Source organism: Neodiprion lecontei, chromosome 5 (genome assembly GCF_021901455.1).
Source record: "Neodiprion lecontei isolate iyNeoLeco1 chromosome 5, iyNeoLeco1.1, whole genome shotgun sequence".
NCBI lineage: Eukaryota > Metazoa > Arthropoda > Insecta > Hymenoptera > Diprionidae > Neodiprion > Neodiprion lecontei.
Window position 1 is genome coordinate 5,856,460 of NC_060264.1, and position 18,511 is coordinate 5,874,970.

An 18,511-nucleotide genomic window follows, 5' to 3' on the forward strand; every position below is an offset into this window, starting at 1 on the left:
TGCACCGATAAATAGAACAAATTCCGCCTTGCTTTAATCTGCGGGATGCTGCCGAAGGAATTACCCCGTAATAATCGGAAGACAAAAGGGAGATTAAACTCCGAGCGGCAATCGCTGCTGCTTGTTTGCATAGGTCAGACTGTTCGCCGCAAGTTAGATAACCAATTCCGGTTGCAAAAATCTATTAATCAATTCAAGGGTCGATGGGGTCGCTTGTCACTGGTTTCTCATCATTCACACATACACACATGCATGTACAATGAATTTCGACGTTGATAAAATCCCGCAGATCCATATCCTCCCGACTCGTATTTTCTTACCTTGGAATTCCAGTTCTCCGGATTATTACGCAGATTAATCAATCAGTGTCCGAGCTTTTACCTCTACAGCAATTTATTTTAATTATAAATATTCATTTTTTGCTTTCAGGATCCGAACAGATTCAGCCAGTACAAGGGAGTCAGAACCGTTGCGATAAAGAAGGTGAGCATAATCAATATTGCAAAACAATTGATAATCACGAGCCGCTTAGTTGATTCTTAAAATTGTTGAATTGCGATTGTTTTGCAAATTTCTTACCACCGTTCAATGCAAGGAAAATTCTGTCGGCATGATATTTGCGATCGTTGATACTCGTTCGGTTGAAACTTCTAAACTCGTTCGCATTCGCGAAAACTCGTAGTCAACAGCACACTTGTAGTAATAGAACGTAAAATTGTACACAGAAAGCGAAAAAGATTTTCATCGTCTCGCATAGATTAGTACAATGAAAGTGCCTTAATTTACTGTTTATATTATTTAATTTTTTTTTTTTTGCAACTCACCGTCTTTATCACAGGATATTCATGTTATTGAACGACGAAGAAACAAATTCTCCAGGCGATCGGGGGGAAGAGAGAAAGATAAAAAAAATTGAAAAAAAAAACGAGAAATTTTGGTCGCGAAGTAAAAATCAGGAATAATTTAACCCGTGTCTGTTTATCCTCGAAATGTGTAACGTCGTGTGTGAGCTTGACGGTATCTTTGAATGACGTGAAAAGCTGAGAGTAAGCGTTGAAAATACGGCTTTTATACGTAGGTGTATACCTGTCGGTATTCAGCGCAGGGCATGTTTCACACGGAGGACTGAAAGCATCTACATTCTACATAGGTGTGTCAAAGCTTGAGAATACCCATTTCGCGCTTGCATTCGCCTCCAACGTAAACTGGTATGCTTTTCAGCTGCACTAAAATGGAATGCATCCATTTCGAAGTACGTATACGGTGGAAATGAAAAAAAAAAGTCCTTGTCGTATAAGGTTGAAATTAGTAACGTCATCGAGTTTTGTTTGAAAATAACAGAAGACGGTATTTTGCACCTTTAAGATTTTCTGGAATTCAAATTATAAATATTATACGCCTGTACTTGTTTTTCTTTTTTTTTTTTTTTTTTTTTTTCTTTTGCAAACTGGATTACTTCGAGTTGAATTCTGGATTTGTATAATATCTATTCTTAAAAATTATTTCGTTTCTCTCATCGTGCAAGACGAGAAAAACCTTTCATCATTATACGGATAAGAAAACTAATCGTGCATTCGGTTATCGTATCGCGAAATTATTATCGCATAATATACAATAACGTTATAGTTTTTCCCTTCTCCGATTTTTCCATAATTTACAGTCTGATCGTACGGATAGTTTATATACGTACAATTAAGGTGCTTACATATACAACACAGCAATTAAAGTTGAATCAACCCGAGCCTAAGGTATCAGTGGACACCCGTGTCTGCCTACGGGTTATAACCACCGACACGTGCGATATAAGCTTGCAAAGCTCCGCCGATACCGCCGTCGCCTCTCTCTGTTTATCCGAGCCTTGATAAGCTTTCACGCACACCGCGATAATAATTAATCCAAATCTTAACAAGCCTACCGTTGCCCGCAAAATCGTTGACAGAGCGCGTTGTTACAATCGCTGACCCTCGCAGCTTCCGGTAATCCAAACGAGTTTCCATTCGGGATCAAGTTTGAAAACATTTTTTGTCTTTTCGTTCTTTTTTTTTTTTTCTTATTTTTATTTTATTTTTTTTTTTCTATTTACAACGTTACCCTCTCGTGCGTATTTTACCATATTCGTCTGACTCACAATAGTCGAGGATTCGATATCACGCGGCAATATCTACTTATCCTGAACCTAAAGCGGATATGCAGATGTACAATATATATATATAAAGACACAATAATGCGTCAGTGCATGCTGAGCTAATTCAGCCATGACCCGATCTGCCAGATTTACTTTTTCTTCGTTATGTATCTGCAGTGCAACGTCACTATTCGAACGGCATAATGCACCGAGATATCATTGCCGCATCTCGTAGCTGTTGTAATTATATAATGCGCGTTAATCGGTCAATGAATTTCGTTACTATATTAATTCTCTTCGATATGTTATTGCGTTTAATTGATACGTGTTTGCCTCGATGATAAAATTACGTTAGTCGTTGAGGTTTAAAACGATTTTCATATCATCTTGAAGATTTTATTTAAACCCTACCTGTGACGCGTTTATCTGTTGCAGGGTCAGTATGGACTTGGGATCATGATAATCGAAGGAAAACACGCCGAAGTTGGCCAAGGAATTTTTGTTTCGGATATTCAGGAAGGAAGCGCAGCGGAACAGGTAATGGATATCACTGATTCGAGTGAAATTATCGATCACTGTTGTATTATGCATAATTAATTGCAAACTGGGGATGAAAAATTGCCTCGTTTCTCCGTACGGTCTAAAATCACGCGACTTTGTACAGAATTCAATTATAACGGGGTTCTAATTGTTGCATAATCGTAGAGAAAAGTGAAGGTTCTGATCGTCAAACTAATTCGTACATATTTATGTACGGATACCCTCGGTTATAATTTTACAGCACCTAAAGACCTTCGGTACCTAATTTCCATCACTATGATTATATTATTGACGTTAATTCCGTGTAATAATTATTCACCGATCTCGAATCGCTGGTTTTACAAACCAACGATAATTCTTTTTTCCAACCACCATAGAATTTTGCGTCTGTGATAATTGTTATCGTTATTTTTTTTTTTCTTTCTCCTATTTCTTTCACCGAAAGGCCGGACTTCAAGTTGGCGACATGATTCTCGCTGTGAACCTGGACTCGTTGCTTGGATCAAGTTACGACGAGGTGAGTTTCAGGGACTTGACAAAGTCTCGTATGAAATTTCAATCGATCTACCTATCGCTTTGAAAAATGAATTTTACAAGCTTTTGAGGATACGGCGAACCGCGTTTTGTATTTAACGAAAATCGACAGGCGACCGGTCTCCTCAAAAAGACGGAAGGCGTCGTTACGCTGACGGTCTGCAACCCTAACCAAAGTAAACTCGCCAAGGAAGAGGAGGAAAGAGCCAAGGGCGGAGACTCGGCATCGCCTAACGGAATCGACGCGTCCAAATCAGGTGAGTGCATTCGATGTTAAGTATGTTTGCTTTCCAAACGCAACAGAAACGACTCGTCTTCGACCTTTGACGCCCTGCACGAAACGAGTAGGAAGATAAAAAGAGAATGAAGAAAATTTTTCACGATTCAAGTCCCACCTGCGGTGATCGTTAATTTTTATTTTACCGCACGTCCGATCTATTATATTGCGATATCGATCGGAAGGGATTTGGAACGAAACATCGATGTCCGAGCTTTGGTTTTCAATTTCAGTATTTCCTGTCGTTGTGTTTTTAAATAACGATCTTTGTAGCTCACAATTTGAATAATTCAACGAACGCTCAGTATCCTTACATTAATGTTGTCAATTTTATTATCGTCACATGACGGAAATGGCAAGCGTCCATTTTTGTTCCGATACTAATTGGCATCCTCGTTATTCGATATCCCTCCAGACAAGGAGCCGGAAAAGCCTAAAGAGCCCGAACCCCCGAAGGATCCGAAGGACTGTGAAATATCCGTGGGCAGAGAAACAACGATCGAATTCACAAAGGACAAGGAGAAAGCAATCGGCCTCAGCATAGCCGGCGGTTCGAGTACACCTCTGGTGAGATTCGCAAATTTGAATCCTTCGTCCTTATACGCCGAATGAATTATACTCTTGAAACGAATACATCTTGTTACCGGCGACCTTCCGATGAATTATTCACCGACCGATCTTGTTTGGCGACAAATTTTACACGAAATTACTACCGCATTGCGCAGGAACCTTATCGAGCCTTAATCGATAGTATTCTTTGACAATCTTCTCAGGGTGGTATAGTGATCCTTGAAGTATTCCCGGAGGGTGCCGCCGGTAAGGATGGCCGATTAAAACCCGGTGATCAGATTGTCGAGATGTGTCACGAAAGTTTCAAGGCGATAGAATACGCCAAGGCACACGAGGCGATTCTAAAAGCCAGCGGACAGGTGAGTGATTTTTTATTTTTCATCTATTTGTTTTTAATCTGTAACCCGTACCATCTTGTAAAAATATTTTCACTTCTTACAAAAATGCAAGTATAACTGCATCGCATATTCACGTGGCTGTGTTAAATTATTTTTAACGATAGCGATACGCCGAATCGAAAATAAAAGCTAACTTCTCGATTCCATTATCGGATTTAGCAGTTTCGAGAAAATTGAACCACCTTTGCGGGACTTGAGTGTGCTTGAATAATTTCTCCTCATCGGTGAAAATATACTTTATAGATCGTAGAGTATGGAATTGACTGTCGCTGAACTTTCGCAGATACACATGGTAGTGTTGCGAGAGGAGAAACCCCCGGACGAATTCGACGTCGAACTGCCAAAGAAGTCTGGAAAAGGAGTCGGCCTCTGCTTGACGGGCTTTAAGAGTGGTAAAGGCGCCTTCGTGTCGGACATGGTGAGAATTTGAATCGCGACTCCTTCTCAAGTCACCCACGCATTTCAAATTTAACGAAACCAACAACGAACCTCGAAGGAGAAACTCTGAAAGACAAGTTTGAATTTCTACACTGAGATAAAATTCTAGTCGCCGCTACTGTGTGTACTTCTTAACTATTCTCATTTTTTAACACAATCGAAAATTACAGTTGAGAGTAAAAAATGTAAACGTGATTTGTAGCCGCAATCGGAAAATCAATTTTTCTTATCATATTATAAACCGTATATGTATATTATTACATATTCTGGTAACTATTCCGATAAACTGACGTTGACACTTTATTTAAGTGAAAAAAACATATAGTTAACTGAGCAAACAGGATTTACTTGTTACTGACAATTATAATTACACTAATCTTTCACTGTGCATCGCATTTTATCACGATACCCAACAATATTTGACACCGTTATTGAATTTTCTGGTAACTTTAACGAATGAAATTTGTTCTCACAGTATCTTTTGATTAAAGGATAACAAAACAATCAATTTCCTTTTTCCTAGTTGCCCGGCGGAAGCGCTCTGGAGTCGGGAAAAATAGCAAAAGGTGATCGGGTGGTGTCGGTAAACGGACAAGACGTTCGCGAAGCTCCCGTCGAGGATATTGCTCTCCATGTAAAAGTGGCGAACCCGGTGCAACTCAAGTTGGCCAGGTACAAGCCCGTCAAGCAATGACAGGTATGGTATTTTTAATTTTGAGCGAAGAGGAATAGCCCGGTCGTTAGGTACAAAGCCAGTGAAAAAAAAAAAAGAAACCATCCGAAACCGCAATTTTTAAATACCAATCCTTTTTTTCTTCTAATCATTGGTAGTCAAAATCCAGAATTTCGATCAGATTCTTCGGTAGCTTTAGCTACCATATTGAATTTATGGTTTCAAAACGGAAATATCTATCGTAGACAAAAAATTGTCACGACCAAAGTTGCGAAGGATTAAATTTCCTAAAAGTTTAGTCATAACCATTTTTAGTCAACGGTTGAAGAATGGCGAGTTGTTCGAAAAAACAAATTAGACTCAGGACGGCAGTCGAAGCTACTCCAGAATTTGGTCGAAATATTGGATTCAGACTGACAACGACTTCCCAACGCGCAACGGTTAGAAAAAGGTATAACGGCGGCGTAAAAAAATTGCAATTTCTAATGTAGGTACATTCCGATTGGACTAGAAATACGGCGACGTAAGTAATTAAGGATATTTCTACTCCGCGTTTCAGGGTTCTGCTGGCGGAACCCATCAGAGTCATCATCAGTATCTCATCCCAAGAATCGCGGCTAATTGTCGTCAACGGGGATCATAGTGTGATATATATAAAAACTATTATATAGTTATTATTACGATTAATATAATTTATGTAGGTATGTATGATAAAATATATGATAATTAAGGTGTAAGAATTAAAAAATTTCAAACAAAAGAAGAATAATGTTATTGCGCGCGTACACACTTATATGTATATATGTATCATGTATATGTATATCCATATGTGTACCAAAAATATCAATTACCGTTGAAAGAGAAATTTAGTCTGTACCGAGTGTACTTTACTTCTTTTTTTTATTTTTTTTTTTTTTGACAAACTGTAATTTTGGCTCGTCAAAATTTTACCCGTTATCGCGGGCTCTACAATCGTTGCTAAACATTAGCCGGAATCTTACGATCAATCAAGTTTCTTTCCTTGCTCGTTATTACTTTGATAGTAAGAATATTTCATTGAAACTTATCCGATGATTTAATCATTGAACTGATAAGTCGGCAAAAATCAGAGATGCAATTAGGTTGCCTAGTTTTAAAAATTCGTATGTGTATTATGTATGTATGTATGTACGTATGTATGTACTCTACTGTTTTCATACTGTTGAAATTTGTTATTAAATAGTTCTCTGTAATATGATGCTTAGGTGTAGGATATTAAATATAGGCACCGATGACGAACGTAGATTGAAACGGTATTTTGAATACCTGTTATAACAACCTTGTTGAACGCGCGTAGTTTTTAACGTATTCAATCTATCATGTTGAATAAATTTCGTGTCCGTAGGCTAGGTTTTCGAAAATTTCGCATACCCTATTTATACGTAGATAAATATACATATTCGTATATCCAAATCTAAAGTATTTTAATATTATATATATATATATATATATATACACACACACACATATATATATATATATATATATATATATATATACGATAATTACAATTGTAGAAAGAGAAAATAATAAGGTATAGGCTGATGTAGAGTGAATTTTTATTCAGGTTGAAAAAAGCAAATTCTTCATAAAGCTTTAGATTGTATAACAAAACTGTATATAGCTAACCATTTGTAATGCATTTTATTTTTATTTTATTTATTCAAAAAAGCTCACTGATAACAGCTAGCACTGTATTTATGGTCGCTCTAATGATTAAATTTTAAGTTCCATACTTTACACGCTCGTTCGTAATTACGAAATATGAAGGTAGATCATCATTGAGTTTTCGAAACAGAGAGAGAGGAGAAAAGAAAACAGCAATAGAAGAACCGAAATAAGTAATCACATAAAACCAACGTATCTAGTCATATAAGTATACAACTCTATATATATATACACATAAAAAACAGATCTAAGAGAACAAAAATGTGTAATAACTTATCACTTGTATGTGTAGATTTAATTTTTTGACGGAGGAAGAAAAAAATTCCAACAAAGAAACTTTGAATTTGAATCTCGTAAAAAAGCTGAAAAAATCCTCAATGTATATATAATTTACCTACGTATACCTGTTCCTTTTAATACGCCGCTAAACAATCGACGTGAGAGTCACTAATTATTAACCGGTTCGTTGACAGAAAAAGGTCTAACATTAATGATAAGGAGATAATTTTTCACGGGTAATAAAGAATTGATCTTTTTTGTTTTTTTTTGCATCATTCATAAATTAATATTACAGGTGAAAAGTAAATCAAAACTCGCTTGAGATGAACACGAGTCAAAATTAGGCCCTCAATGAATACTTTGGTTTTACGAATAAAAATCAGAACGATTCGGAGCGACTGTGAGCTTGGAACTTTTCCATCAATTTTATCCTTATAAATTATAATCAATCTTAGAGCTTGTAGGCGAGGTAGAACATACTACGGTAATCAGTATCAATATTTGACAGATCTGACATATTTTTCAGCGCTTTTCTCATTTTCTTATAATTAGAATATATATATATATTTTATATGTGTATATATATATATGTGTATATATATATATATGTATATATATAAATATATATATACATGTATAGAATACAGTCATGAAGCATTTTATTCCGTGTAGGCATAAGTTTTATTTTTCGTTGAAATCATTAAATAAGCGAATCCGTGGGAATAAGGGAGACGCGCGATGAATCTAGAAAATTGTAAACAACAGATTGTGATATGAAAGTGAATAAGGATGAAGAACTATACTTAAGTAAGCATAATTAACTTAGGGAACATATAATTATTATTATAAGCTGTAGTTATAAATTGAAGAACGTATTTTAGAATTTTAATTAAATAGTCTGACCACGCTAAATTGCAATTTCATCCGATACGTCCACGCTTTTCCAATATAATCTAAAAATTAAAAAGTAGCTAATATCGCAATAAGTTATTATATTACGGATTATATTATACATCAAATTTTAGCCGGAAGAAAAATAAAATTTTAAAACGGATAATCGAAGCATATATACATACATACTTACCTAGTACGCCTCTGTGTGTGTGTGCGTGTGTGTATATATAATTATATGTATAAGTGAATTATTATCCATACGATATTATTAACTAGATGGTGCCAGAGGCTTGCAAACGTTACAACTTGCGGGTAACAATAGCGGCTTTTTACTGAACTTCGCAGGAAATTGATTACACATGTTACATACATGCGTATACATAATTATATACAAAATCGTCATGTATGCAAAATCGGTAAATTAAAAATAAGAAAAAGATAATTAGAGAGGTGAACGCAATGAACTGTAAAAAAATAATACATTGAATTCAGATTTCGGCAGGATTTGAGACCAGCTGCTAAATCAGACGCGTATATTATATGATATCCTAGACGTTGTTGGTGATTATTAAATACATATACATTATATATAATATATAGAGTATAAAATTGTTAGGTAGATAAAAATTCCGCACTCTAGCCTTACCTAATTATAAAAGGACATAGGTATATAGTATACATATATATATATCTATACAAAACATAGTTGAAATTCCGTTTTATTTTGAAATATTAATATAGGTACATAACGTACATTATATTTATTGTTGATTAACGTTGTATGATAATGAAGTTTTATGATACATAAATGAAACGGTTCATACGATATTATATTATATACATACATATGTATATATATATATATATATATATATGAATGTATGTACATCAATATTATTATTATACGGTATAAATATCTGCGAAAGCGTATTTCATAGAGTATAATACATGGATAATTATTTATTTAAACTAAACTTAAATATTATATAATTGAGACATATTTTTTTTTTTCTTTCTATCACTTTCGCCATCATTCATGAACAATTTGTTAATTCGCACATATTACATTGTAGGAGAATTATTTTCAAACTCTGTTGCAGATATTTTTAATTAGTCTCTTCTCTCCATTAATATTTTCTGTTCATCGCGTTCTTTTCCTTCACAGACCGTACATTGAACGTCGGATAGACACTCCGCCGTGATGTGAAAAAATATATAAAAAGAAAACAAAGAAAATAAATAAATAAATAAATAGAAGAAAATCAGAAGTGACTGAAAAGATGTCGCGTAAAATTGCGCGCTTGTTCAAGTTTAAAAAAATCAACCATACTTACACATTCTCTGAATTTTATTGTATATCTATCTATATTATAGTATTGTCACACAATTTCAGTATAATAAATTATTTATAATATGTAAAGAAAAAAAAAAACGGAGACAAGATAAAACAGTTCCGCGTTTTCATGGTTATACGTATACATATACCAAGTACACGTGTTTATTTTTAATATCCAATAACGGATTATTCCGTCGAAGGTAAAAAAAAAGCCCGTTCTTCAAACATCTTCAGTCTTTCACATTACAGTTTACTTAGTTACTTGTGGTTGCGTGCGATAATCGACAAGTTAGAATGAATGAGTATTTTTGCGAATGAAAGACTAGCGGCTAGTAGAAATAAATTAGTGAAAATAATAGAGTAGCTTATAATGTATAAAGTTTTTAGCACAAATGTGTGATCTTTACGCAGCTAATAAATCAGCTAACGTGATCAAAGAAGCAATAAATAAAATCGCGCATCCAGCGTACGTCAACATTATTAAAAATTTGAACGCTACAAGAGACACCGTAATTAATTCTTCGATTAAAAGTGTCCGAGAAAATGGGCGTTGTCAAACCACTGCCAAGTCTTGTTGCCAGAAGTGTCGAATTCGTACAAAACGCATCTCTTTGTCCCCGGAAAACTGTGAGTGAAAATAATAAAATCCATAAGATCGCGTGACAAAATATTTCCTCGTCAATTCGCCGCTTGTCCGTCGTTATTCGCGGATCAAAATTACCTCGTGAATCTCAAGCACCGCTTGATCGGATATTCAAGTTTGAAACACTGTGGCTGAAGGACGTCGAAGTAAGTGATACCGATTTTCTTCGCTATCAGTGTGTGCGTATTTTTCAAACACTGGTAAAATTCTTCGTCGCACGAACAGTGGGATCTAAAAAAAAATAATCAAATCGTGTCTTAATGCGAGTTCATTTTATGTTCGTGTTGTTCTTTTTTTTTTTTAATACAGATAACCAGATCCGGCCAAGATACTGTTTTGCAATTATCAACATCGCCGTGCGGTTCTTAACAATAATATATTAACCGTTGTATATTAACGCATACATTTATTCCTAAGATTGCATTCGTTTTGTTCCGCATCGTATCGCAAGTTTCATCTTGACCTTTAAAAATTGACAAACTTGAAATTTGTTACAGGGCTCGTGATTATTACTGCGATATGAATTTTCAGGCTCACTGTAAGAATTGGCACGTGAATTACTTTTTCCGCAATGCAAATTCGCTTTTAATTCATCTTCAGTTTTGTTTTTTGAGTGTAAACGTATTCGGCTGGATGTAATTTAACATTGAACAAATAATTTCCCTGATCCAGAAAATCCTGCAGTTAGAAGTTCATCTGTTTGCTTGTAATTTTGCACGTTATTTTCGCGCTTTCTCCGCGATAATCACAAGTGTTAAGATACAAAAAAATGTGTGCGTAAAATTAACCGGGGTTGAACAACCTGCGAAATAACTTTTCGTTATCGATTAGAAAAATTGGCATCAGATTCGGTGTTATATTCGAAACGAAATCATAGTCTCACGGGCACTCGTTATATCTCGGGCGAAAAAATAACCGTAAATATTTCAACCTTAAATCCCATTAAGCCCGCACCTTCTAATCGTGTGATTTAAAGCTTATTTTCTTCCTCCGCGTTTAGGAAAATTAACGGAATTTGTGAAATTTCGTAAGACCCGTTAGCTGTTGGCATGATAAGCTAATAATCAAGGCTTTTCTTAATCGAGTCTAGACGTTAAGTTTACCCGGTTTCAACATACAATATGTCCCCATATTATCGGTATAAACAATCGGTTGAACGTCCATATTTGACATAGGATCGTATTTATGAACCCGAGAATTTTGTCAGACTAAAAACCGTGCGTCGATCCTTATTCGCACCACGCGCTGTCCGCTTTAAGGTATTAAGGCAAAGTTCCTCCACCCTGCGAATCGTCGATCCCCTTATAACTTCGGTTTTATTCTCTCGTACCGGATTCAGTTGTCATTTCGGTCCAGAAACCAGTGGGCAAAACGGAATGACGACAGACTTGCGACAGGCTGAGTGGCCATCGGTATAATATTGCAACACGATCGGTAGCGAAGACCTTGGAAGCACCATTGGCTTCATCTCGAGTGAATAACGAGTTATTTCGTGTTCTTTTTTCCTCGCTCTTCGCCTTGGAACTAGTAAATATCAACGACAATTCGTGAGGCTGAGGTGATTCCTCCGAGACCTTTTTCTCCACCCGCATTGCCGAGAACATGATTTACATATATCAGCGATGTCCGATTGATCGACGCGTTCGATCGATCATTTTTTCGATTGATCCGAAAAACGATCGATCCAAATCGCGGATTAATCGAAAATCTCATGTATTCGAATTCGTTTCGTTTACGCAATACCTGGCAAATATCCCGTTGTTTTTCAAACCCCTGTTGCTACTTCCGGCGAGTACGTATTCCGGACAAGCATCGTGTGTTCTGCAGCAGGTATCGGTCAGGCTGAAGATCCCGATGTCGTTTGGGCTGCGAGCCACGTCTCCGGTGCCGCACCAACGGGTTCCTGGGGGAATTTAGAAAAATGCATATTTCCGGATCGTTTCATTCCCACGTCGAGCTAACGGAGTGTTATAATTTAATCCCACCGCTCGTAGCGCATAATGGAATCGAATTATCGGCAATCATTATTACCGTTAACGTTCATTCGTTATATCGCACGTTCCGTGTTTAATAACTGTGTCGTGTGGGTATGTTATTTCTGCAGTTTGGTAATTCCTCGGGAGTCGTATGTAATTATTTTAGGCAATTCGGGAAACGCGGCATTGCTCGATTCACGGTTTTCGGTACGTCGGATGCTTTTTCATGCATCGATTAATTCGAACCACGGAACGCGAATAATAATTACCAATTGCTCTGCCGTTTAATTTATGGGTCGTATAAACGGACGCGACGAATCGAGTATCGTTTTCGGTAATGAAATCCAGCTATTTGACGCACCCGTTGCAAATGTATATGATATACACAGCAGTAGTGGTAAAAAGTATTTTTACAAGAATAGTAATTCGGTCGATTACAAAGAAATATAAAATAACAAAGAAACAATAATATTTTTTATTCAATGAAATCGGGCGTTCTACATAAGTGCAGAAGCCTTAACCCACGATTGTAAGAAAATTATGTCAAAATGAATAAATGTAAGTCAAATTATCGATCAAAATATCAACGAATTTCATGTTGTCAAAATACTTTTAAACGCTACTGCGTTGATGTGCGCGAAACCATTATTTTTTACTCCGGTGTATTACGTATGAAGCTAGAATATAATTTAAATATGTATGATGTGATACGTGAGATCGGGAAATACGATTTGTTCGCAAATAATATTCAAATTGTAACAGCTTGTCAGGCGTGAATTTTGATAGTAATTGGTACAGGAATAATTTAGTTAATCGTTGACATAATCGAATATCGTAAAATTCAACCATATCACTTGGGGCAATGCGGTTGTTCGTTTCATTCGTTACGTAAAGTGGTAGTAAAAATGGACCGAATGGAAATTTATTCGAGTCACACTGGCGCGTGTTTAAAAAAAAAAAATCAATTTCATTGTACGGATATAACAACATTTTCATAGCCTGAAGTTATTTAACGACAATGCACGACGGGAATAAGAACGTTTGATAATAAATAAAACGAAGAATATGAAGAAAAGGCAGACACGAATGAAAAAAGCGATTAACCACGAGATTATTTTTTTTATCTCGTCTTGGGGGTAAAACGGAAGTATTTCAAGCGCTACGCGTTCCGGTTTATAATCAGCCTCTAATTAAGCGAAATAAACGTGACGTGAGGGAAAATCTAGTGTCGCTTAAAGTTACCTGCAGCAACCGAGAAGAACGCAACGCTGCATAATAATGATTGCACAGCAAGCGAAATATCGTTATTATTTGTCACGTGACCCGTTTGTCGAAAATTGTGTCAATCGCCGCCGACAATTACGGAGGTCAAAATCCGAAGCAGTTGAAAAAAAAAACACGAGGCTTTTATCCCAGGATAATCAATTGGGAGAATCGACATTGAAAAAAATGTAACGTTGATTTTACATGTCCTGTGGTGAATGTACGGACAGCATTTTTTTCGAGTCAAATCTACATCAATTGTCATTGATCTGCATAACTCTTAACATTGGTTTTGTAAATTTTGTAACAAAAATCTGGTGTCCATGTATTCACCACAGGAGATGTAAAATCTACGTTATTGCTCATTTCGCGCAGCTTGAAAACTGATATGCATAAAACATATCAGATTTAGGAATAAAGGGGTATGAAACGCAAGTAAAAATAGGTTGAAAAGAAAAACACTCACCAGGAAAAATGGCCTGAATGCGTTTCCGGTATTGATTCATGACTTGGCCAAATCCGTTCTGAGTGATGGAACGACCGGCAAAAAATACCTCACGTATTCCCGGCGGCAAACCGAGGAAGAAACGTTCGGTATTGCGATCAAGTTGGTCCTCGGGGCGGTTGAAAATCCGAAAGGGGTTCGAGATCGTGAGTAAAAAATCCTCGAGGGATGAGGTCGTGGTTGGCACGAGGTCTATAGCGTTGTCCGTGTAATCTTCATCCACGAGCGAAGACGTTGCCGAATATTCCTGCTGAGCTAAGACGCGTTTCGTCTTAGCTAGGCCGACGAGGATGAGGGCGAGGATCGCACCGCGAGCCATTCTGCCCGACAAAAAAGCTCGGGGATTTATAATTTTATTCATGGGGCGAGAACGAGGACGTGGTGTAAGTGAGTCAAGAGAGGGGGGGGGGGGGATAATATTCGGTAGGAATTATTAACGTGGAAGAGGATCGTGATCCATAACCGTGCGGTTTGTCGTGCCTGTAATTACACACATTCGTTGGGCGTAATTAATTGTTTCACAAGCTTGTATTCACGTGTTAATCGCAATTAACTTTCCGACTTTTGCACTCGCGTGTGTATGGATTTATTGCGAGCCGGTAACGAGAAGACATAAAAAACGGGTTGATTGCGAGAGGGGAAAAAGAGGCAAAAAAAAAAAAAATGAAAATAAATAAATAAATAATAAGTAAACGCCGCGTAATTTGACGGGAGATTTTTCGTAATTGACCGAAGTGATTGAGAGAATTTCTATTCGCACGGACAGTGTTGAAGCCTCGACGTTTTTTGATGCTCTGACGATCTTGGTCCAGCTATCAGCGCGCAACTGACCAACGAATAATCACTTCTCTCGCCACGTGACACGTGTCCAATGGGGGGATAGGGTCCACTAATAACAAGGATGACTGGGACAGGGAAAAATAAATCGGTGATCTTGAGGATTGTGTAGGTATAGGTACTGTTATCCCTGAAGCCTGAGGCTCAAGGGCGGAGCTTTGCTTATAATAAGTTAGAACGCGTCGTTTTTAATTTTCTAAGCCAAATGGACGTTGCGTACAACCGTGCGACGAAATAAATCACCGTCGTCGCAGCTCGACGGACGGTTACACGTAGAAAGGCAAGCTGCATCAGGCATTTATTTACCGTTGCCAGTTAATGACGAAATTATGCTTACAATAAAGTTGTCACGCTTAGCTAATCATCTTTTATGTATACGCATTCAAACTGCAACTGGATTCGATATGTGGAACTGCTTCGGCACGCGTACCTATCGGTTTATTTAATCCTTTGTCAATTTTTCCTCGCTTCACCCGCGTTCGATTAACACGACTGACTCGGCTGCCTCAAATATGTACAATACAAAGTGCAAAGACTTTTCTCGCTCACTTAAACCCGCCTCTATGGGTATAATCAAGATCGTAAAGATTGTACAGACACATACGGTGCGTGACATTTTCTTTTCACCGCACCTCCAAACGTATCCGTGTTTATTTGTCAAACTGTTTTCACTCCAGATACGCACGAAATGTACCTGATCGAGTGAAAATATACTGACCATGAAAGAGTTCAATAGCTTCTGCATATTCGCTGGTCAAAATTCAGGCCAAGTATGCGTGAACGAGAAGACCTTCGACTTTGTGATCCAGATTTCATCCCGGTTACATAAAACGTTGCTTTACACGTCGTTTCGCACAATTTGCACCCGCAGCAACGCGCACAGAGAGATTTATGTTACGGTTAATGTTTGTCGATGTCTAATCGAGGCGCTAATTGGTGTTAACGTCGCATTGAATGGTACAAAGAACGACTGATTCAACCCGTTAATTAAATTACTTGATTATACTCAAACGGAAATAGGATCTACCGGCTTAATCTGATTTACATTTTCCGTAGATACAGATTTTGATCAGGGTTCCCGAAGGATAATTGAGTCCTTGATTACAGACTTCGCGAACTACTGAACTAATAGACTGCTCTGCCGACAGTGAAAGCAAACATACGAAGTGTGACAAAATCGATATGTGGACATAACGTCGACGATGGTAATCTTTGGAAATTTTTGACATTTAAAGGATTTTATCGACTATCAGAAACAAGCTCAACAACTTCCATAATTCCATTGGTACGAAATTTGGTCGAAATCTATATCGCTCATTTCCGTGAATGTAAATTACTCCAAGTGTACTTGAACTAGATTTGATCCATAAATGAAGGTCCGCTGCGGCCTTGGCCGGGGTCCGACAATGATTATTTAAATGAACATGCGTGATTAGTCGATTTGACAAATGGTCAAGGTGCGTAATGGTCGGCTTAAGTGGTTGTATCCACCCGAGTATCGAGTGTGTAATTAGCGTTAAATGAATCCGACGAAGTCGTTAATCTTGAAAAATCTAACACCTGTGTTTACTCGGAAACTTTAATATTTTAAGCCCTGGAGCAAGAACTGATTGCGCATCGGTTAACAGATATTACCGTGCGATCAACGAGATGACAATAACGATTGTAAAACAAGCTAGAACGGAGAAAATATTGCTGCAACCGCCTAACAAAGGTCATTTGAATTCCAGTGTTCAGGTCATTTGCTACTTTATTATTTATCACAGTTCTTTTCTTTTTCTCCCAATGTCTTCCAATGCCTCTAATTACTACCATCAGCGGACCATTCGGCCTTTCTTTGCCGACTGGAGTTGCGATATACGTATACACGTGTAAAATTCTACGCCTGTTGCAGAATAGAATTACAACTCTTCTTTCTTTCTTTCAACCGTACCGTAGTCTAATTTCTATTCTATATCTCCGACTGTTGGTTCTCTTAATTTTTTTCTTTTTTCTTTTTCTGTCACTTCGCGCCCGAAGCAGCAGCAGTAAAGTCAGGAGTTAATTTCTCTCCGGCATTTATACCGAGCACCTCGTCTTCTCTTCTCCAGGGTTATTTGGTATACGATTTTAATTAACACCTTGTTAAGGCTGCGATGCGTGCTATTCGTTTCTTTTTTTTTTCCCCCCCCCGTTAATCGCGAGCTCCGTCGCAACGTAAGGTACCAAAGCAATTTCAACATAAGGGCCCGGCAAGACGCGTGTTTGTAATCTCGCTGAATCGGGATGAGAAAGCAAGCTTGCGTTTCACGGTACAAAGAAATCGTCAGATGATAGATGCGATGATTTATGGCGACATGCAGGAGTGAAATAAGGCTGAATACCAAATTCGTATTCGTAACTCACGAACCGTAGACTCACCTGGTTTTATTCATTCCCACGAGGCGAATGAAATATGTCAATGCTTATACGCGTATGTATACATATATATATACACATATATATATATGTATGTAAACTTTGTATCTTGTGATTAATTGAAAAATTCCGGCGTCACGCGGTGATTTTTGTCCGCTTTGTTCGTTCTGAAAGAAAATTCACGGCACCGATCTCGAAGCTTTTTGATTTCCGATACGCGGGAAAGAAACTCTGCGGTTTTCCGGCCATTTATTCGTCACCGATTTTATCAACTGACGTAGATCGCAACGGTTTTAACGTAGAAAAAAAAACGCGTCGCTTCAAAAGCGGCTTCGTACCGTGTACTGATGGTTTTGGTCGATGCACTTACGGTCAAACATGCAGCAATGAAGTTAATGTAAAACACCCGTCTCGGGTACCCCGCCAATCACAGCTCAGCTCGACTCCTGGACGATTCCACCATAACCTTCACTTTCGATTCTCTCTGGGCGAGGATCTCGGCAAATAACACAATTGGACCGCGATTTGAGATTGTTCGAAAAAATTCCGCAGTGCGGGTAATGATTACATGCGGTTACGGTGACGATCCGATCTTCGGGAACAAAGCTGTTGCAATTTTAAGATTTTTGAATTTTTTTTATTTTTTTTTTTTTTTTTTTCTCCCAGACAAAACGACCGTCGAATTGGCAGAGAAAAGCGAAAGGGCCAGCGCGGCATGAGACATCAAATTACTGTGTATTAAAGATCAAATAATATGTAAGCCGGTAATAATTGGCGAGACCGAAGAATGGCATTTAGGTATTATTGCGTTGGCCTTGCAGACGTTATTCCTCGCAAGTGTTCCACAAATTCACAGTACGTAAAGATATAATGATACGAGCGGTAACCCGCGGTACTTTTCGCTATTCATTTTTTAAGGTGCTGTGCAAAACTTCGTATTTATATATATATATATATATATGCGTGTGTGTGTGTGTGTATAATGGGTCAATGCCACTCGTTTTAAGACCAACAGTGATTAATCGTTTTCTGCGGGTGCGTCTTAGAATTATCACAAACAACTTTTTCAAAAAGCAAAGGAGGAGAAAATAAGAAAAAAAAAAAACATAAATCGGGGGA

At 37.5% G+C, this 18,511-nt stretch overlaps 2 protein-coding genes across 12 annotated transcripts in view; one reads left to right on the forward strand and one right to left on the reverse strand.

Annotated features, from left to right (window-relative positions):
- Positions 1-7,432, forward strand: part of LOC107217340 — a 166,356-nt gene extending 158,924 nt beyond the window's left edge. For 5 of the 7 annotated variants that reach the window (XM_046741888.1, XM_046741887.1, XM_015654839.2 and 2 more), the window contains 9 exons: positions 430-483; positions 2,561-2,662; positions 3,111-3,182; positions 3,312-3,456; positions 3,892-4,043; positions 4,250-4,405; positions 4,728-4,862; positions 5,406-5,579; positions 6,115-7,432. In XM_046741888.1, coding sequence (XP_046597844.1) covers positions 430-483; positions 2,561-2,662; positions 3,111-3,182; positions 3,312-3,456; positions 3,892-4,043; positions 4,250-4,405; positions 4,728-4,862; positions 5,406-5,576 — 987 coding nt within the window. In that variant the 3' untranslated portion in view covers positions 5,577-5,579; positions 6,115-7,432. Of the gene's footprint in view, positions 1-429; positions 484-2,560; positions 2,663-3,110; positions 3,183-3,311; positions 3,457-3,891; positions 4,044-4,249; positions 4,406-4,687; positions 4,863-5,405; positions 5,580-6,046 lie in introns of those variants that run through there. The other 2 variants (XM_015654838.2, XM_046741890.1) reach the window with 2 other exon arrangements.
- A 2,121-nt stretch (positions 7,433-9,553) lies between these two features.
- LOC107217321 (phospholipase A2-like) lies at positions 9,554-17,781 on the reverse strand. 5 transcript variants are annotated; one of them, XM_046741894.1, is made up of 5 exons: positions 17,763-17,781; positions 14,120-14,478; positions 12,158-12,317; positions 10,493-10,645; positions 9,554-10,396 (listed from the first exon to the last, which is right to left on the reverse strand). In XM_046741894.1, the coding sequence occupies exons 2-5, from the start codon at positions 14,475-14,477 to the stop codon at positions 10,297-10,299; spliced, it is 771 nt and encodes a 256-aa protein (XP_046597850.1). In that variant the 5' UTR covers position 14,478; positions 17,763-17,781; the 3' UTR covers positions 9,554-10,296. The 5 variants fall into 5 exon arrangements, with proteins under 5 accessions (XP_046597850.1, XP_046597847.1, XP_046597849.1 ...); XM_046741891.1 differs by lacking the exon at positions 17,763-17,781 and adding an exon at positions 17,396-17,494; XM_046741893.1 differs by lacking the exon at positions 17,763-17,781 and adding an exon at positions 15,426-15,484.
- Between the last annotated feature and the right edge of the window lie 730 nt (positions 17,782-18,511).

Coding starts and splice junctions, on each gene's coding strand:
- LOC107217321 (XM_015654818.2), bottom strand. CDS start 14,519: ATGAATAAAATTATAAATCCCCGAGCTTTTTTGTCGGGCAGAATGGCT. Junction 12,318..14,119: donor CATTCAGGCCATTTTTCCTG/GTGAGTGTTTTT, acceptor AAATTCCCCCAG/GAACCCGTTGGTGCGGCACC. Junction 10,397..10,492: donor CGGTGCTTGAGATTCACGAG/GTAATTTTGATC, acceptor TTTCACTCACAG/TTTTCCGGGGACAAAGAGAT.